General features: G+C 36.3%; 1 protein-coding gene across 1 annotated transcript in view; it reads left to right on the top strand.

Moving 5' to 3' along the window:
- zcchc7 (zinc finger, CCHC domain containing 7) overlaps positions 1-22,252 on the top strand; it is a 365,607-nt gene that overhangs the window by 207,000 nt on the left and 136,355 nt on the right. Inside the window, exon 5 of the mRNA XM_028805777.2 lies at positions 11,226-11,396. Coding sequence (XP_028661610.2) covers positions 11,226-11,396 — 171 coding nt within the window. The remainder of the gene's footprint in view (positions 1-11,225; positions 11,397-22,252) is intronic.

The following is a 22,252-nucleotide window of genomic DNA, read 5'->3' as shown; positions in this document are numbered from 1 at the left end:
CAGACTTGCATTCATTTCAGTGTGAGAACCGTGATAAAACATTTCATTAGAATTGATGTTTTCTTCGAGTTGCAAGACTTCACGTCATTTAGTTGTTCAACCATGGGAAAAAAACATAAAGTATCTTTGAAAATCTCTAATCTCAAATAAGAACATTTGCAGTTGATTGATCACTTTTGCAGATGAAGCCTTCCTTATGTTTTGGTTATGATTCAGAACACCACTAGATGTGCATAGTAATGTTATGTCCCTGTGAGATCGCAGTCTTCCATCACATTTGAGCTCCGCAAAGCCAGTGTAGCCAGACTGACTGCTGGATGCGCTCATTGCTCAGAGGAGCTGTTTATATGTTTGCAAACAAGTGATAAGAGGATAAAAACATGTAACCAGTGATTGGGAAGTGCTTTTTTTTTTTTTTTGGTGTGATGCCTGTGTTTATGATATATAATGTAGGTACTGAGGACAGCCTGGATTAGCTGGGCTCCTATATACTTCCATATTCATACACCCACTTCTATGGGTTCAGACGATGTGGTCAATAATACTTAAAATAAGCAGCCTTACCTCATTATAAATGTTACTGCACAACTTCATATTGTTTGAATGAATTGCATCTGCAACTAGTTGTGCTCTGTTAAACATTTAACACTATGTATGTGTTTCAGTTCAGGTAGACCAACTTTTTTAAACTAACCAAATGTCCTAGATCTTAGATTAAAATCAGAATATGTCCATAAACAAAACAGCCCAATATAACTAATGGTAAAAAGGCTCTCACCTAATAGGCAGTTTGCTTTTACATTGACATTAGATTGAAATTTTCTATTAATTTTATGTAATAGATTGAGAATCTCTGTGAATTTCTGTTTTTTTGGGCAGAGAGAGAAATATCATTTTAAAGGGGTAGCTGTAACAATACCAGAAAATATCCAAAGGTTGAGGCAAGCTGTGAACATTCAGTACATTAGTCAGTAGCATTAAATATTTCAAACTGGAATATTCACAGGATAATTCTTAATAAGATAATTCAGTCACCCGTATAAAATACCAGTACTGTAATGCATTCAGTTTTAACAAATAATTTAGTCACTTTTTTCTGTTTATTGACTTGTTAAATGAAAACAGGGATATGTTGACTATTTGCAAACATATTTAGAAAAATATATTGTTAATAGTGGAGTTCATTTTTTAAATAACAGCATTTAATACAAGGTACATAAACTGCATCAATTGATTACTTTTAACAACTTTATTCCTTATCTGTCAACCTGAGTCAAGTAACTAATTTAAGTGACCATTCATATTGTCCTTTTAGAAATCTTCATATGCTTGTGCCTTACCCAATGAATGCATTTCTTTCAGCTTTACTAAAGGTTACACTAAGCATTTACACTGGCAGTGGTACACCTCAGGAATGTTTTTCCTGTGTTGCATGATAATTATTGTTTTCCACTTTTCTTTTTAAGTAATTTTCATATGAGAAATGCTGTATGCTTCAAAGGAAGCAATTTTTTAAAATTATTATTATTATATGTCCATTGTTATTGTCTTACTATTAACTTCTTCTGTCCCAGTATGGTACGGGTATTCTTATTTGGGTCCACAGATTTATAAGTTTAGAAACCACTAATATATAAACATTTTATCTTTTCATGACTTTAGCCTCATCAACGGCTAAAAATTAAAATTAAGCAAATTGTCAAAACATAAGCAATACACTTACACATTAATCAGTGTATATATTCAGTTTGCTCTCTTTTTTTATCAAACAAAAAGTCAAAACATAAGCAATAATCAATACTGACTCAGTCAAAAAAATGTTTCATGTAAGTTAGTGATCAAAGTATTTCAGTCTGAGGTCCAAACTGCTAATGTCAAAGATTCATCAAACCACCAACAGGAAAGTGGTTTAAAAACAGAGGTAAATTCAAAAAGGGAAAAACATTTTTGTCAGCTTTTTAACATCTTACAGTGTTAATTAAAGATCAAAAGTGTTTGTTTTTTTTTTAAAGTGTAACATGTTTCATGCAATGTGTCTCTGAAATTGATATTCAAGTTTGAAAATGAATAGGTTTTTTAATTCATTGGTTTAAATTTTATTTTCATATCCATAATATACTTTATTCTGAAGAAGAGGGGGGGAGATGTGTCCGGAGGCAGAAGAAGTGGAGGAAGGTAAAGAGGGTGGAACTGAGGGTAGGAACTTTGAATGTTGGTAGTATAACTAGTAAGGGGAGAGAGTTAGCTGATGTGATGGAGAGAAGGAAGGTTGATGTATTGCGCATGCAAGAGACTAAATGGAAGGGAGTAAGGCCAGGTGGATCAGAGGTGGATTCAAATTGTTCTATCATGGTGTGAGTGGGAGGAGAAATGGGGCAGGGTTTATTCTGAAGGAACAGTATGTCAAGAGTGTTTTGGAGGTGAAAAGAGTGTCAAGAAAGAGTGATGATTATGAAGCAGAAAGATGTGATGATGAATGTTGTTAGTGCATATGCCCCACAAGTTCGGTGTGCGATGAATGAGAAAGAATATTTCTGGATTGAATTGGATGAAGTGATGGACAGTGTACGCAAGGGACAGAGAGTGGTGATTGGAGCGGATTTCAATTGATGAATGGAACAGAGGGGTTGAGGAGGTGATGGATAGGTAGAATGGATGGATGAAGAATTTTAGATGATAGTGGATTTTGAAAAAAGGATGGGCATGGCTGTGGTGAATACGTATTTTAAGAAGAGGGAGGAACATAGGATGATGTGCAAGAGTGAAGGAAGATGCACACAGGTGGATTATATCCTATGAAGGAGGGTCAGTCTGAAGGAGATTGAAGACTACAAAGAGGTGGCAGGGGAAAGTATAGTTAGGCAGCATGGGTTGCTGGTCTGTAGGATGATACTGGAGATCAAGAATAGGAGGACAGTGAGGGCAGACCCAAGGATCAAATAGTGGAAGTTGAAAAAGGAAGACTGCAAGGTTGAGTTCAGGGAAGGAGGTAAGACAGGCACTGTATGGCAGTGAAGAGTTGCTAGTTAGCTGGGCAATTACAGCAGAAGTAGTAAGTGTGACATCAAGAAGGGTGCTTGACGTGACATCTGGACAGAGGAAGGAGGAAACGGAAACCTGGGGGTGGAATGGGCAAGTGCAGGAAAGTATGCAGAGGAAGAGATTGGTGAAGAAGAAATGGGATAGTCAGAGAGATGTAGAAAGTAGACAAGAGTACAAGGAGATAAGGCGCAAGGTGAAGAGAGAGGTGGCAAAGGCTAAAGAAAAGACATATGATGAGTTATATGAGAGGTTGGACACTAAGGAGGGAGAAAAGGACCTGTACCGATCGATTAGAGAGAGGGACCAAGCTGAGAAAGATGTGCATCAGGTTAGGGTGATAAAGGATAAAGATGGAAACACACTCACAAGTGAGGAGAGTGTGTTGAGCAGATGGAAGGAGTACTTTGAGAGGCTGATGAATGAAGAGAGTGAGAAAGAGAGAAGGCTGGATGATGTGGCGATAGTGAATCAGGCAGTGCAGCGGATTAGGAAGGAGGAAGTAAGGACTGCTATGAAGAGGATAAAGTATGGAAAGGCAATTTGTTCAGATGACATTCCTGTGGAATCATGGAGGTCTTTAGGAGAGATGGTAGTGGAGTTTTTAACCAGATTGTTTAATGGAATCTTGGAAACTGAGAGGATGCCAGAGGAGTGGAGAATAAGTGTACTGGTACCGATATTTAAGAATATGGGGGAAGTGCTGAGCTGTAGTAACTACAGGGCAATAATATTGATGAGCCACAGCATTGGAAGGAGTAGCAGAAGCTATGTTAAGAAGGGAGGTGATGATAAGTGAGCAGCAGTATGGTTTCATGCCAGGAAAGAGCACAACAGATGCAATGTTTGCTCTGAGGGTGTTGATGGAGAAGTATAGACAAGGCCAGAAGGAGTTATATTACGTCTTTGTGGAGCTCGTGAAAGCATATGACAGGGTACCCCGAGAGGAGTTGTGGTATTATATGAGGAAGTCGAGAGTGGCAGAGAAGTATGTAAGTGTTGTACAGGATATGTACAGTACGGGGGAAGTCTGACAATTGTGAGGTCTGCGGTAGGAGTGATGGATGCATTCAACAAGGTGGTGGTATTACATCAGGGATCATCTCTGAGCCCTTTCTTTTTCGCAATGGTGATGGACAGGTTGTCAGACGAGATTAGACAGGAGTCTCCATGGACTATGATGTTTGCTGATGACATTCTGATCTGTACCGAGAGTAGGGAGGAGGTTGAGGAGACCCTGGAGAGGTGGAAATATGCTCTAAAGATAATAGGAATGATGATCAGTAGGAACAAGACAGGATATATGTGTGTAAATTCGAGGGATGTCAGTGGAATGGTGAGGATGCAGGGAATAAATTGGCGAAGGTGGATGAGTTTAAATACTTGGGATCAACAATACAGAGTAATGGGGATTGTGGAAGAGAGGTGAAAAAGAGAGTACAGGCAGGGTGGAATGGGTGGAGAAGAGTGTCAGGAGTGATTTGTGACAGATGATTACAGTAATCCCTCCTCCATCGCGGGGGTTGCGTTCCAGAGCCACCCGCGAAATAAGAAAATCCGCGAAGTACAAACCATATGTTTATATGGTTATTTTTATATTGTCATGCTTGGGTCACAGATTTGCGCAGAAACACAGGAGGTTGTAGAGAGACAGGAACGTTATTCAAACACTGCAAACAAACATTTGTCTCTTTTTCAAAAGTTTAAACTGTGCTCCATGACAAGACAGAGATGACAGTTCAGTCTCACAATTAAAAGAATGCAAACATATCTTCCTCTTCAAAGGAGCAAACAAATCAATAGGGCTGTTTGCTTTTAAGTATGCGAAGCACAGGCACAAAGCTGTTGAAGGCGGCAGCTCACACCCCCTCTGTCAGGAGCAGAGAGAGAGAGACAGATAAAAAAAATCAATACATGCCCTTCGTGCTTTTAAGTATGCGAAGCACCGTGCAGCATGTCACTTCACGAAGCAGCTGCACAGAAGGTAGCCAACGTGAAGATAATCTTTCAGCATTTTTAGACGAGCGTCCGTATCGTCTAGGTGTGCGAACAGCCCCCCTGCTCAATCCCCCTACGTCAGGATCAGAAAAAGTCAGCGCGAGAGAGAAGTAAGTTGGGTAGCTTCTCAGCCATCTGCCAATAGCGTCCCTTGTATGAAATCAACTGGGCAAACCAACTGAGGAAGCATGTACCAGAAATTAAAAGACCCATTGTCCGCAGAAATCCGTGAACCAGCAAAAAATCCGCGATATATATTTAAATATGCTTACATATAAAATCCGCGACAGAGTGAAGCCGCGAAAGGCGAAGCGCGATATAGCGAGGGATCACTGTATCAACAAGAGTGAAAGAGAAGGTCTACAGGACGGTAGTGAGACCAGCTATGTTATGTGGATTGGAGACGGTGGCACTGACCATAAAACAAGAGACAGAGCTGGAGATGGCAAGAGTTAAAGATGTTAAGATTTGCATTGGGTGTGACGAAGATGAAGAGGATTATAAATGAATTGGATGGTTTGGAGACAGTGTGAGAGGTGAGATTACGTTGGTTTGGACATGTGCAGAGGAGAGATGTTGGGTATATTGGAAAAAGAATGCTAAGGATAAAGCTGCCAGGCAAGAGGAAAAAAAGGAAGGCTTAAGCGAATGTTTATGAATGTAGTTAAAAAGGACATGCAGGTGACGGATGTAATAGAGCAAGATGCAGAGGAGAGAAAGATATGGTAAAAGATGATCCGCTGTGGCAACCCCTAACGGAAGCAGCCAAAAGAAGAAGAATAATCCATAATATACTTTAAATGCTAATAGGAATCATCTATTAAAATGCACTGGTTTCATGAACCTGCCTCCTGACTTTATATTGAAGTGAGGAGCTGAGATATCTGGGAGTTTTATTTTGTTGAATTTCAGGGTAAACAAAAGTAATTGTGTCCATTTTGTGTTGCTTATTGTTGCCAACTTCATAGTACTCAAACAAATTGAGTAAGCATGTGAAAGTTTCCTATGTGCATGCAAAAATATCTCATGACGACAGATATTTTCTTGATTGCACAAGAAATAATAATTTATTTCCCTTCAGTGGCTGCATACAAAATTAATTTAAACATGTAAATGTTTTTCCCAAATGTTTTATTACCACGTTTCATTTTGTACACTTGTGAGAGTATAACAGAGCCCAAGTCTAAAGAATCTGCTAATGAAAAATGCTTCATTGTCAAAAGCCCGATTGGTCATTTGAGCCAAGGAAGTTCTCCTTTAGCTTAGCTGGTTAAGCCTGTTGCTTTTTGCCCTGCAACCCAGTATTGTGTGTTTACCAACCCTTGTCCAAAATCCTATTGGCCAGATTGGAATTTTCAGATTTGTAAATTGTATGTACTAGGGGAATAACAATAAGAGTATGTTTTTGTATTGTTTGATTACAGGATCTTTGTAAGGACACACTCTTTAAACCAAATATATATTTATATGGCATTTTGCCTTAAATTCATCTGTAAGTTGTTATCCACAATATTTTTTTTTTTTAAGTTTTGCTTAAACCAGCCATGTTCAAACTATAGTGGTCCTAAAATGGAGTTGCCGAAAACTAAAAAAATGTATTGGTGTGAAACAGATCTAATTCATACCTTTTACGTGGATTTTGGAGAACATTTTGTAATTTATTTGTCAATCTGGATGACTATACTTGTCTCTACACCTCCAAGTCTGTCACTTCATTTTACTGAACATTGAAGAACAGAACACCAGTTTACAAATAGCATTTAGCAGTTGGAAGTATTAGGTGCATTGCTCTTATTAAACATTAAAGAAAGAACTATATAGAAACAACAACTTTCATATTTTAATAACAGGTACTTGCTTAAATGTAACCAACTTTTTACAGAAGGGTTTGCAGATTGTTACAGGTGCACATGACTCAGGCACCGTTGAAATGCCTGCTTCTCACCAGCTCACTCCTTCATCTTGTGCATGGAGTTTATAGTTTGACGCAAATTACTGAGTTTTTACACTGCACATCTAGCAGTGGATTAAAATAATTTTGAACAATTTGAATAATTTTTGACAAGAACAGGTCATTCAGCCTGAAAAAGCCTTTACATTCTTTCTAATGGCTTCCTTCAAAATCTTACCAAATCGAGTTTTAGAGGGTCTTAAATTCTACTACACCATTTGGTAACTTATTCAGTGTGTCTACATATCTTTGTATGAAGAAAAACTTTGTAAGCTTTGCAGAATCTACTCTTTAAGTTTCCATCTGTATCTCTGTGCTCTTTTTGAACAATCCATTTTATAATAACAGATTCAATTCACTGTACTTCTTCCCTTTATAATTTTGGATACTTCAGCCCTGCCACCCCTTAATTTGAAAGGGTTCTTTTGCTTTAGTCTTTCTTTATAGCTCATACCTCAGTGCCTAAATTCAGTTTCAGTTTGTTTTTGTATTACACTCTTTACGGAGCACAGGTAAAGTGCAAATTCAAATGATTACATGATAAGTACACATAAAGAATATGTGTTTAAGCAGACACGAAAACAAAGTAGTTTGAAAGTCATTAACATAAATGAATCCCGGTAATATTGTCACATTAACTAATTGCTAAACTATGAATCAGTCTAGTCACTGTCGTGTGGAGTTTCTTGAGTTATTCCCATGTCTTTTTTATGGAGACCAAAACTGCACAGTGTTCCAAGCGAGGCCTCACAAGTATATTTTATATTTTTATTATAGTTAGATGTATGTGTAATGCTTCACATTTACATATATTAGAGCACTAATGTTTCTTCAAATCCTGCTTGGAAAAAAAATTGGTTTTCAAATAAATTTGAATTTCTTATTTGTTGAAAAGGGATTGTGAACCTGTAGTGAATCAATGTTCAGAAATATGTGTAATTAAATGTAGGTAAAAAGTAAAGGTTATACAGATACTCTTTCATCAATATTTACGACTCGGCTTCATTAAGATATCAACAAGGACTACCATATTTCCAAAACAGTAAAATATGCAAAACAGGGCATAGTATGTGTAACTATAAAGTAACAAACTGAAGTTGTAGTTGAACTCTTTTTTCTTTTCAGCAAACATGCTTATGCTGAGCATGTGTTGCACACATTTCACAGTTCCTACTAGCTCTCTTGGAATGAGATTTTTATTTTTATTATACTGTATTATTATTTTTTGCATACATGATCCTAATAATGATTATATACTGGATAAAACAAATTGAAATAAAACACTAAACGTTTTCAAGACCAGGTGACAAAATACCAGCTTTATTTTGTACATAAGAAATAAAATATATATAAAAGAGGCTGTTAAATGCACTGCATCCAAACAGAATTGAAATGATTGAGAATCTTGTTTTTTTTAAAAAGGATTCCAAGGACAAGAAAATATTGCAAGTAATTCCAAAAACCTTAAAATCAAACAAATTTTCAAATTTCTAATGCATTTCCTGGATATTCAGTTGTATTTTTTAAAGTTTTGTTTAATCAATATTAGGCATTACATAAAGAAGTTTTGAGACAAACAAAATTAACCGATGTAAAAAGTTTGTTCAATCAGAAATACAATCAATTCCATATTTCACAGAAACAACTAGTGTTTGTAGCCATAAACCACTTCACAACTCTCCACCCTCACCCAGATCACAGTGTTAGTAATAAAAACGTCATCTTAATTAAACAAACAGCAATTTAGCAGAGATGCAGGCAGCAGCTGACTTTTTTTAGAATAATATTACTAAATGTTTCCATGCCAAGAAAAATTACTTTTTTCTGTTTTTAGATAATTTGATCTGTCATATTTATCAAAGATAATCATGTAAAGTATTTTTGCTTTGAGCTATGGAAGGGAGCATTGGGATTTGTTCACTTGATTATGACTAGTTGACGTGTTAACAATGTAGTGTAGAAAGTAATGGTCAGTTTATAACTAGATAGTCTAAGCTCATCTGAAATAAGTCTAAACACTGAGGTAAGATTGCAAATCCTACACTGTATGACAGACAAATATATATATATATATATATATATATATATATATATATATATATATATATTTTTCACAAAAGCTTTAATTTTGGACAATCCCAAAACATATGCCTGAGCACGACTGGAGTTACCTTGCATCATTCAAAATGAAGGTTTAATCCCTTGTATATTTTACTAATTTTAATTTGGAGAAATGTGTCCACTGTACAGTTTTTTTTTCCTGAATTACAGCATTATTTGAACAAATAGAAGAAGAATAAATGTTGTGAATGATCAAATTCCACTCCTTGTCTGAGATATTGATAGAGAGGTATACTAAAGGTAGTTTAGCAGTGAACACTGTGACAGTAATTAATAAAGTATGGAATTGCACCGACATTCCTTCTCATTATTAGTTATAATACAGAGTACAAGTGTTGGTGAATGATTAGAGAAGTTAAACAAATTTCTTTTTACAAAGTTTCTAACGTCTTCATAGAAAATAAGTGTGTCCATATTTACAACACAGCTGATTAAAGCACCTTATGAATATTATCAATATAAAGACTTCTGCAGTGTATTCCAAGACTTAAATGCTGTGTGATTGAGGGAAGGCTTGAATGTAATGTTATCCTGTAATGGAGCAGCAGAATCCTTTTCTTAAAGTACTTTAAGTACTACAAAGTTTCTACTTTGGCTCTGTATTTTGAGTGAGTAAAGCACAATCTGATTACTTGTAAATTGATGGTAATTATTAATGATCAGAACAAAGAGATGAGCGTAAAGAGAGTGCTTCTAACAAGATTTTCTTTCCTGGTCCAACTTAGCTAGCATTAACAGAGCAATTTTAGCAGACTTTCAATTTTAAAATTCTAGTGGACAGCTATCTGGTTTTCTGGCTTTCCTATTTTGCAAGGAATTTCTAGCACCCTGAATTTCATTAAGGCTTAGTGGTTTGTCCACTTCTCTACAAGAAGTGTGCTAGGTTGTGGCAGCTGGAATGAGATTCTGTTAGTCCAGTTGCCTTTAGCATGTTTATCTACCAGTGGTTTAAATTATGTACTTTGTTCAGGTGTATCACTGGTACCTGATTTACTCCTGTATTTTAGGTGATTGTTTTGTCTCATCATCCATCTTCTGCTAAGCTTCCAGTAACGGACCCTCTGCCCCAACATTATCCTGTAAAATTTCCTGATAAAATGTTCAATTCATTGTTCCATCTATGATAACAAATTTTCCAGCCACAGAGTCAGCAAGTATCCCCAAACCATGAAGCTCCCTCTTCTCCAGAGTTGAGATGATGTTTATTATTGGTATGCAGTGCTTGTTTTCCTCAGAACTTGGCATTGCACATTTCTGCAGAAGAGATTATATTATTCTATTATTGTGGCATAGTTGGGAGCTTAGATCATGTTATTTTGAGTAGTTAATGCAGAAATCCAAGTAATTCCAACAACATTTTCTTACAAATGGGTGGCATAGAAGAATAGGAGATTTCTACAATGGAAATATTCATGGTAAAAACAAAGGATGTAGGTGTACTTATTAGGCTGATACGTGACATGTTCTCACTGTTGTTGTGGAAGCACACTATAGAGACACATAATTGTACTTAGTTTCCTTCCCTACCCAGCAAAAAGCATTACATCCATTCATCTGTTTTCAGGGTGACTGTTGGTTATTTAAAGGAGGGGAGGAGTGGGAGATTATAGGGTACGAGACAGGTACATTTTGTATTGTTTTTCCTTTCTTGAGTCTCCCTCACATAATTTTCAAATAGTGCTCTTTGATTGTAATCCAACATATATGCTTTGTGGTTAGAGCTTTTTTGTTTAGAAGTCTTTGTGTTGTTAAAATGTAAATACTTTAGAATATGTTAAATAAGTGACATAAGGTGAAGTGCACTTTACAAATTCATGATCTCAAATCTAAATGCATCATTATTCCTTACATCTTTTTTTCTAATTATTTTATTCAGTATTTCATCAGGTAATATCATTAGTTCAGTTTATGGCGGCTTGACTTGTCAATAAGCATTGATATATGTCAGAGTTATGAAAAATTACAGTCAGCAGTGAAATAAAGAATAACTTATCTTTGGATGCTATTATATTTGCAATAGTATCAAAATTGTGTACATGTTTTTTTTTTTTATAATTAAATTTTAATTCCTATATATTATTAACTATCATTCTTTTTATTTGTGTTTTTTCTGCAGAAGTCCCTTGCATGTACTTTGTGTGCAGACAGAAGTCATTTGCAACGTTCCTGCCCCCATCGATATTGTACAAACTGTAGTATGCCTGGGCATACTTTTCAAATGTGCAGAGAGAGATACCTTTGGAACATAAAGTGTCATCGCTGTAAGATGAATGGGCACATTGCAGAAGTAAGTATAGCTTTGCAGATCTTTGTTCAGTTATCAATTCATTTCCTTAAATTCAGTTTGGAAATGTACATTGCCATTCCCAGCAGCCTATTACAAACAGTCCAACACATACATGTACTCACAATAACTCATTTCAAGGACAGTTTCACTTTACTGTCCAATCTAATAGCATTTATTTAGACTGTGGAAGGAAATCATAATCCTAGGGGAAAAAAAACAACATGAGCACAGAGAGAACATATTAAGTACACACAGCAGACACCACTGCAGCAATTGCAATATAACTGAAATTCTATGTGTGAATTTATATAACGTATTACCAGATTTTATTTCATCCAGGAGTCATCATTAAGTAAAACAGTGAATCACAAGGCACATACTTAACACACATCTTTATTTTAGTCTTAACAAAATTAGTAAACTAACACGCCTTTTTTTGGAAACTGCAGAAAATCCCCATGCAACTCCATGCAACTCACCCCAGGTCCTTCAAAAAAAGCGATCAAAGTGGATAGTTCAATACTATTCTGGTGTAGTGTGTTTTTTTTTATTCTGATTTTGATATAAAACTGTTATCTTGCTTTTCTGCCTATCAAATAATTTTCAGATGCTTCCTTTCAAGTTAATTCTGTAAGTTGTTTTTAAAACAAAATACACCAGACATTTATTTGTGAGCAGTTCATCCATGTAATGTGTTCGACAATAATAAGAGTAAAAATCATGATAGTTGCATCTGTGATTTTTATACAATTACGTGTTGAATTGTGCCAGTATGCATAATAAGTGCTCACATAGATATTTTTTATTTAATGTGTTCCATTCAGAGCTTTAGGATTTTTTTGGCAGCAGATGTTTTTGTCACAGTGATGAAAGTATTATTTTTATCATCCTGAGCCATTTCCCAGTCTAATACTTTCTTAATGTAAAATTAGATACAAATTTAAATGGTTAACAATAAATATAATTATAAAAGAACAACTTTGTTTATTTATCTGCATTCTTTTAGATTATTCAACAGCATTCCTTCTTCAAGTCTAATTGGGAAAGGGATTATTTTCACAGTCCACGGTAATTTTTGCCCAGCAAGCAACTCAGAATTTGATAATTGCATTTAGCAAGATGTTTTTTTTCATACAGTTTAGTTTACTCTTGTATACTCCACATTTAATTTCCATATTAAAGGACTTTTACATTAATAAAATAATAATAAAAAATTGTATGCAATTAAAAAAGAATCCACATCATACATTATAACAGTTCATATTTTTAAAAATCAGTTTTGTCAGCAGCAGGAGGCAGACAAGTGAAGTTATGTTATGAAGATTAAGAACAACTTGTTTTAATTAAAGTACCCGTGTGCTGTTTGAATAATTGATTCAGGGAGTCCAATAAAATACTTCCGTTTTTCTCTTTTGATTTGAAGGAAGTTATTGTGCATCTATTTCTTAATCTCTCACAAACACTTAGAGAGGCGGAGAACCACAGATGCCATATCTGATTTAAATGACAGATAGATCTGAGTGTCATCAGCATAACAATAGACACTTACCCCATAATTGTATCGAAGAGCAGAGAGAGGAAGCATATAAATAGTGAACAATAAAGGGTCCAATCTGAGCCCTAATGAATACCAAAACGGAAAATTTTACTGCGGAAAATAAAGCTGCCTGTAAAGTAGATTCTCTTTGTGAAATAAGATTTAAACCACAGTTGTCATATCCTAAAGGCTCCAGTAGTTATATTAAGTATTTTGTTAAAAACTGCACTAAGATCCTTTACAATCCAGAATTAATACTTATTAGGTTCAGCTGCTGTTATAACGTTGTATTTGGATGTTGCCTAGTGACAGTTTATTTCAGAAAATGAGCTAATACTGTGTAGCTTTGGATGTGAAGGTGCGATGAGAAATACTGTTTGTTGTTTTGGAGATATATTTGCTACAGTAAGCGCCTTGAGCTTGGGAAAGGAGCTATATAAGTGAAATGTATTTTTATTTATTATTACTGTATATAAGATCAACTGATATATTAAATAAACTCTGAAAAAAGTTCTTGATGTATTTTTTTAGGAATATGTATTAGGGAAAAAATAGATTTTAGAACAAATGTACATAGCCTTTTTTTGTGGGGGGATTTCATTTTCAATTTCTCAAAGCACTGGTTTAGCTTATCCAATGAAACTTTCAGCTCTGATGACGAACGGTCAACTCTATATCTAATAGTTTTTATTGATTAAAGCTTAACAGAATGCCATAGAACACTGCTGTTGTACTTCTTCCAGTGTAATCCTAATCCATACATCACCTTCACTATGCGGTTACTCATGGCCCAGTTTACCTTTAGTACTGTTATGCTTACAAAAGTGCAAAGAATTAATTCAATCATAAGTCATTATATTCCAGTCTCTGAAACTCCTATTTTTTGAGGGTATTCTCTTAATAATAATTTTTCAAATAGTAAAATGAAGTGTGGAAACAGTGGTCAAAGTATGCAGCTTAGTTTTAAGCTTGTTTTGGAAAATGGTGTGTATAGGAAAAGTAGGCTTTCTGTTGCTAAAGACTGACCAAGATGAGGTAGTTAACATTATCACTCTTAACTATTGGGCACTAGATAGAGAGATACCACTGGCAGCATGAAATCCTCAAATCCAGAGTTTAATTTGTTTGTATCTTTTAAGAAAATGCAGTTTCACTGTCAGATCCTGGAATTTTTAAAGATTGGTTTGCTTTCTATAGTAAAAGAAATATATAAAGGAAGTAGAGAAAGTCCATTGACTCATTCAACAACTTCACAAGAAAACTTCATAAACGTCTCTAATGGGAAGAGTTGAATCTGAACAGTTAATGTAATTGGGTAACAAAAATTACACCTTTCAAATTATAATGTGCATTAGTAGGGTGAATGTTGTTTGTTATTTTAAAATTAGGTTTTTAACAGGAACGCAGAAATGCAAGTGGAAGTTGGTTGAAAGTAAATTTTGAACTGATGGTAGAAAATATGCCTTAACACAGAACTATTGATACATGGAATCAGTTATCTAGCAATTTAGTGGAGTGTAGTGCTTTAGAGATTGTAAAATCCTAATGTGATTAACATTTTTAAAAAGTAAGTGAATAGGAATTTATGAGCTCAGTTGAGGTGAAGGACTTGTTCTTGTGAAGTCTTATTCTGCAGACACTACAGTTTTGTAGCATGTCTATTAATATCCTCACTCCAAATAAATAATTTTTCCCTACTATCTCTTCCCTTTGCACAGAATCAGTTTCTTTTAGCTTAATGCTAAATGCAAACTCTGGTCTCTGTCGACTATGTTGTTGTTATTATCTAATGCATTTTTCTTCATCAGGTGTCCTATATGCCTGATGCCGCTTTGTCTTATCCCACAACCAAAATAACAATGGTGCATAATTATCCTTACAACTTAAACGTGGTAGACACTATGGTCACCATACTTTGTGGAGCCATCCAGTGGCAATAATTGTACTGTAGTTGAACATATTTCTGTGTGAATAAATTGCAGGTTACAGTACAATGTAAAGTGAATATAGTAGTCATTAGATTGTTTGATGTTGCTCTAAGTCCATAGGTTCAGATGTACAGAGTGCAGTGAAATTACTACTTGCATGTGTTAAATCAACATTCAGCCTATCACCATTCTCTGGCACCTTCATCAATGAATATAACAACCTTACCAAAAAAAACTTCTGTCTTCCTTACCTCAAAGATATGTATCCATTAGAACAATTTTGACTTAACAGGCCACTCAGCACAGTACAGTTCTTTTCATAGTGGTGCTTTAAAGTTAGTGAACGCATCAACAAATTCCATATTCCTACATAAATATGACTTAAAACACCTTCAGATTTTCACACAAGTCCTAAAAGTAGATATGGATAACATGGGTAAACAAATGAGACAAAAATGTCATACTCAGACATTTATTTATTGAGTAAAATCACCCTTTATAGCAGCGGTTCTCAAACTGTGGGGCGGGGGCTGTGAAGTAACAAAAAAGGGGTCTGGAAGATGTGAAAAAAAGAAAACAAGAATTGAAAATATGAAAAATACATCTATTGAAACCAAATAAATTAACTTAAACTACATTCTGATACTAGAAAAATAAATATAGAGTTAGATAAATGTCGATAAAAGTTAAGTAGGTATAATAAAATATGCATCTATGATATATCATTAATTAAAAAAGAACAAATTGGTATTAGTGGGCTCCTTTCAAAAAAATGTTTGGGGGGCGCGATTAAAACTGTTATGAAAACCCAGGTCACAAATACTTAAAGGTTGAGAAACGCTGCTTTATAGCATATATGTGAGTGACAAAAGTATACGTACCTAGCAGGTAATTTGAAGGTGAGATTAGAGTCAGGTGTTGTCAGTCAGTGTGATGATGATCATGTGTGAATGGGCATCCTGTTTATATTAAAAGAATAGGCTTCTATCAAGGGCTTCATCTGCAGACATGTTTGTGCAGTATTAGTGTATCATGTCACAGACAAAGGACATTTCAGTGGACCTCAGGAAAAGAATTGGTGATGCTCATCATGCTGGGAAAGGCTACAAAACCGTCTCTAAAGAGTTTGGACTGCACCAAACCACAGTCAGACACGTTGTGTACAAATGGTGGAAGTTTAAGACTATTGTTACTCTCTCCACGGGCCTCATGTATAAACGGTGCGTACGCAGAAAAATGTTGCACACTCCCGTTTCCACGCTCAAATCGCGATGTATAAAACCTAAACTTGGCATAAAGCCACGCACATTTTCACGGTGGCTCCAACCCTGCCGTACGAAAGTTCTCCGCACAGTTTTGCAAACTGGCGGCACCCAGCGTCAAAGCACTGCTACTGTTCCTGTGTGGGTTTCCCTTTCTTTTTTAGATGCACATCCCTGACATGGCTTTATAAATACACTGAAATTAACCGTATATTGTTTACTAGTTTAAGGCAGGCATATTCAAATGGCGGCCCATGGGCCACATGCAGCCCAGAAGCATCCTCTGAGTGGCCCAGCCTATGGTCCTGCCAGGCCTATAGACTGCAAATAAAATAGTCTCAAATGCAACCAAAAATAGGATTTGGCGATTATCATTTCTACTTACTTCAGCAGTTGCGAATGAAATAATTGAAAATTTAAACTAATTATATTGTAACAGATGCAAAAGGCCATTTTTTTTTTTTTTTTTATTGTTAAATGTGTGTGCCGTTAACAAGTGTGTTGATATGGGCTCCCTCTTGCATATCCCTGAGCTGCATAAAGGCTGGTTTATATCCCGCATTGGGTGCAGAGTCATGGTGAAAATGACGTTAGACTTGGAAACGTGCTTGTTAAAATAATTCTAAGTACACGCCACTGCTGATTGGATGAATGAAATAGTTTTAAGTTCTATAAAAAAAAAAAAAAAAAAATCCCTTGCCTGTCATGACCACCCATTTAAATTGGGGGAGGATCTCATATTTCAAAAGGGAAACAAATGTTATTGCTAATGCTGTGCACTTTTTTTATTTTGTGCGCTTTCAGATGTACCTGGGTCACATGTGAGGTAAATGTTTATTTTTTTATTTCAAAAGTGGAAAAAAAAGTATTGCTACTACCTCAGATTTTGTTCAGTTATTCTTTTTTTTGTTGTTTTTTTATACATTTTTGATGTTCCTGTGTCAGAGGTGACCAAATGTAAAAGGGAAACAATGTTTTTAAATACATTAAATTATGTTGATTTAAATATTTGTCATTACCTGCTTCTTACGGACTGCTGAAAATGTCTGGCCCAGCTAAATTTCTTGGTTTGAAAATCTGGCCCAACCGAAATTGTAATTGAGTAGCCCTGGTTTAAGGCATCTGATTGAAATTAACCTGTAACAATATAATGGTCCACAGAATGGTCAAACCATTCTAAATAAAATAGCTGCTTTAGCGTTGTTACTCTCCCTGCACCTTCTTCTTCTCCTTTTAGCTGCTCCTGTTTGGGGTTGCCACAGCTGATCATCTTTTTCCATATTACTCTCACTGCACCACTCGGAGTATTTACAGTGCATCAGGAAAGTATTCACAGCGCATCACTTTTTCCACATTTTGTTATGTTACAGCCTGGTTGGAGTTTGAGGCCCAAGTTTAAGCTGGTCATCTGTTGGCTCGTTTCACATCTCATTTCTGTTTGGCTGTCATTTAAAGGGGAAGAGGAAACAAATCAATTCAGAGGACTGAACCCTTCTAACATGGCTGTTAAAATAAAGGGGAAAAAAGTGAATTAGCATTGAAAACTGGTCACTGATTAGGAAAAGGGTTAGAATGAAAACCTGCAGCCACTGCGGCCCTCCAGGCCTGGAGATGGACAACTGTGATCTAGACTTAAGCTAAGAGAGGACCCTTGCTTTTGCAGCATCTGCCCTATAAGCTTCAAAATAGTCTTCCTTTTATTATTAGGTCAGCATCAACTTTGGTCACTTTTAAACCCCACCTTTGTCTTAGATTTTTAGTTTTTTTAAACTAATTTCATGTAATTATTTTTGGTGACTTTATTTATTGTATCTACAGTGCATCCGGAAAGTATTCACAGCACATCACTTTTTCCACATTTTGTTATGTTACAGCCTTATTCCAAAATGGATTAAATTCATTTTTTCCTCAGAATTCTACACACAAGACCCCATAATGACAACGTGAAAAAAGTTTACTTGAGGTTTTTGCAAATTTATTAAAAATAAAAAAACTGAGAAATCCCATGTACATAAGTATTCACAGCCTTTGCTCAATACTTTGTCGATGCACCTTTGGTAGCAATTACAGCCTCAAGTCTTTTTGAATATGATGCCACAAGCTTGGCACACCTATCCTTGGCCAGTTTCGCCCATTCCTCTTTGCAGCACCTCTCAAGCTCCATCAGGTTGGATGGGAAGTGTCGGTGCACAGCCATTTTAAGATCTCTCCAGAGATGTTCAATTGGATTCAAGTCTGGGCTGTGGCTGGGCCACTCAAGGACATTCACAGAGTTGTCCTGAAGCCACTCCTTTGATATCTTGGCCGTGTGCGTAGGGTCGTTGTCCTGCTGAAAGATGAACCGTCGCCCCAGTCTGAGGTCAAGAGCGCTCTGGAGCAGGTTTTCATCCAGGATGTCTCTGTACATTGCTGCAGTCATCTTTCCCTTTATCCTGACTAGTCTCCCAGTCCCTGCCGCTGAAAAACATCCCCACAGCATGATGCTGCCACCACCATGCTTCACTGTAGGGATGGTATTGGCCTGGTGATGATCGGTGCCTGGTTTCCTCCAAACGTGACGCCTGCCATTCACACCAAAGAGTTGATATATAACAATTTCTTTTTTATTTCGGGCACTGTGCGACTTTGTGAACTTGAGCTTTTGAGTTTCTCCGACACTCTGTCACTCGATCAACTTCCTTTTGTTGTTTATACCACTGTTGGTATTCGGTGAAATTCTTCTATTTCCCCCCGTGCTTTTGCCATTGCCTTTTCACAGAATGCTGAGCTTAAGGGCTATTTATATATATATATATATATATATATATATATATGATAGATAGATAGATAGATAGATAGATAGATAGATAGATAGATAGATAGATAGATAGATAGATAGATAGATACTTTATTAATCCTAAGGGGAAATTCACATACTCCAGCAGCAGCATACTGATACAAAAAAACAATATTAAATTAAAGAGTAATAAAAATGTAGGTAAAAACAGACAATAACTTTGTATAATGTTAATGTTTACCCCCACGGGTGGAATTGAAGAGTCGCATAATTTGGGAGAAGAACGATCTCCTCAGTCTGTCAGTGGAGCAGGACAGTGACAGCAGTCTGTCACTGAAGCTGCTCCTCTGTCTGGAGATGATCCTGTTTAGTGGATGCAGTGGATTCTCCATAATTGATAGGAGCCTGCTGAACGCCCGTCGCTCTGCCACAGATGTCAAACTATCCAGCTCTGTGCCTACAATCGAGCCTGCCTTCCTCACCAGTTTGTCCAGGCGTGAGGCGTCCTCCTTCTTTATGCTGCCTCCCCAGCACACCACTTTGTAGAAGAGGGCACTCACCACAACCGTCTGATAGAACATCTGCAGCATCTTACTGTAGATGTTGAAGGACGCCAGTCTTCTAAGGAAATAAACTTCTATAGGAAGTATAGTATAGTATGTTTGCATATTCAAAGAGGTATAATTCTGGGAGGAGTTGGGGTGGGACAGCAGGCGCATGCACGTGCCTTACTTTTCACGCTGACTGGGATTTATGGAGCGGAAGAACGTGGAAGTTGGCGAATGCACAGATTTATTCATCTGGATTTTTTTTGTGCGTATGCACATTTCCGCTTTTGTCCTTACGCCATGTTTTAGTGTGAATTCTATTCACAGCATTATGCATAAGGCCACAGGTGTACAAGGCTTGTCATGTCATACTTGGGCAATTAGGTTCTTAAAGCACCTAAAACATAAATAAATAAATCAATGGTATGAAGACAAAAGGATCAGTCTATCCCTGTGTTATAGTGTGAGTTCTACGCCCCAGGAAGGCCCCAGGAAAGGTCAACAAACAAAGAACACTTAAAGAGCAAGGCGTGTGACTGTCTGTGAGGTCACATAACAACCAGGGGTAACTTCTAAGCAACTAAAAGCCTCTCTTACATTGGTTAATGTTCATGGGTCTGCCATCAGGATAACACTGAAAAACAGTGGTGTGCGTAGCAGGGTTGCAAAGAGAAAGGCACCGCTTTACAAAAAAATAAAACAAAAACATTACTTCCTGTCTACTGTTTGCCAAAGAGCACAAGGACAAGCCTGAAAGGTATTGGACTAATGGACAGATGATAAAGATGATGACATATGATGTGAATCTCCCCTTGGGATTAATAAAGTATCTATCTATCTATCTATCTATCTATCTATCTATCTATCTATCTATCTATCTATCTATCTATCTATCTATCTATCTATCTATCTATCTATCTATCTATCTATCTATCTATCTATCTATCTATCTATCTATCTATCTATCTATCTATCTACCTACCTACCTACCTACCTACCTACCTACCTACCTACCTACCTACCTACCTACCTACCAACCAACCAACCAACCAACCAACCAACCAACTAAAACAAAACAAACCAAAATGTCTTGGTTCAAGTTAGACGTGTTATGTTTCGTGAAAGAAAAACACTGCATTCTAGCATGAGAACCTCATCTCATCTGTGAAACATGGTGGTGATAGTATCATGCTTTGACCTTGTTTTAATCTGGGCCAGGATAGCTTGCCATTGTGGATGGAAAAATGAATTCTGAATTATACCAGCAAATTCTAAAGGAAAATGTCAGGACATCTGTCTGTTGGCTGCATCTTGAGAGAAACTGGGTCTTTCAGCAAGGCAGCGACGCCAAGCACACAAGTCGTTGTACCAGAGTAGTTGAAGAAGAATAAAATAAAGGTTTTGGAATGGCCAAATCAAAGTCCTGACCTTAACCCAATAGAAATGTTGTGGAAGGACCTGAATTATACAGTTTATTTGAGAAAACCCAGCAACATCCCTGAGTTGAGGCAATTCTGTATGGAGGAATAGCCTAAAATTCCTCCAAGCTCCAATCAAGACTTACCGGAAATGTTTAGTTGCAGTTATTGCAGCAAATGGGAGTCACACCAAATACTTAAAGCAAAGGTTCACATTCTTTTGACACTAACAGATTTGTGACATTGGATCAATTTCCTCAATAAATAAATGACCAAGTAAGATATTTTCGTGTCATTTGTTTATCTGGGTTCTCTGTATCTACTTCTAGGCCTTGTGTGAAAATCTGATGATGATTTAAGTCACATTTGTGCATGAATATGGGAAATTTTGAAGGGTTCAATAACTTTCAAGCACCACTGTATATTATAACATTTTGAGAGATTTGTCAACAATTTCTGATTGTACATTGAGTTTATTGTCTCTAAAATTAATTCAGATCCTATCAAATGGTAAGACTGCTTTGATCATGTTAACTGGTGGTTCTTTATTTGAAAAGTGCTGTTATGTTTTTGGAAGAATGAAGTAGAACAGTAAAAGAAGACTTCATATGAAGTAAATGATTTCTTTTAATGACCTCACAAGATTAATTCTCCATGTTGCTTCTTTGTCTGTTATGCTGTAATACCTTGGCTTTTGGCATACTTTTTAGCCAACTAACATCAAACATAAAATGCTATTAATGTGATTCATGCTAATATTTTATTTGAAGAGAATATTTGCAGAATTAACAAGAGTAGAATAGGTACAGTTAGTTATCAAAATATCTCCACATGGTCAAGATAGCCTGTACTGTTAACATTGCAGGAAAATAATTTTTCTGCATGGACAGATTAAACAGTTAATTTCTTCTTCTACCATTTGTCCTTAAACCCAAATGTAAGCTCTCATTTTTGAATTTGCATTTTGATGTACAACATATGCAAGTAACTTTCCTCAGTATATGACATGAATATAAAAGAATAATTAAATGTGCAGTATTGTATGAACTAAATAATATTTGTGCAAGTTTATTCAGTATAAGCAGACTGTCTAATGGAAGAAGAATCTGACAAAACACAAGAGAATTTACTTAACAAAAAAAAAACTTGTTTACTAATTGTAAGAATGGTGGTAAGATGTGTCAGACTTAGCATTGAAGGATTTTTTTTCCTTCTTTTTTCACAAGATGAGTAGCTGTAGCAGCAGGGTCCCAAATCTCCTGGGCTGGCATCTCTCTCTCTCTCTCCCTCTTTCCCTCTCTCTCTCTCATTAAGATTTGCCGCTAGCAGTGGCACCGTTCGGCAAGTATGTGACGTGCATTCTGTTATTGTACGCTCGGCTTGTCAG

This window comes from Erpetoichthys calabaricus, chromosome 7, assembly GCF_900747795.2.
Source record: "Erpetoichthys calabaricus chromosome 7, fErpCal1.3, whole genome shotgun sequence".
Lineage (NCBI taxonomy): Eukaryota > Metazoa > Chordata > Cladistia > Polypteriformes > Polypteridae > Erpetoichthys > Erpetoichthys calabaricus.
Note: the sequence above shows the minus strand (reverse complement) of the source record. Positions and strands in the feature narration are given on the sequence as shown.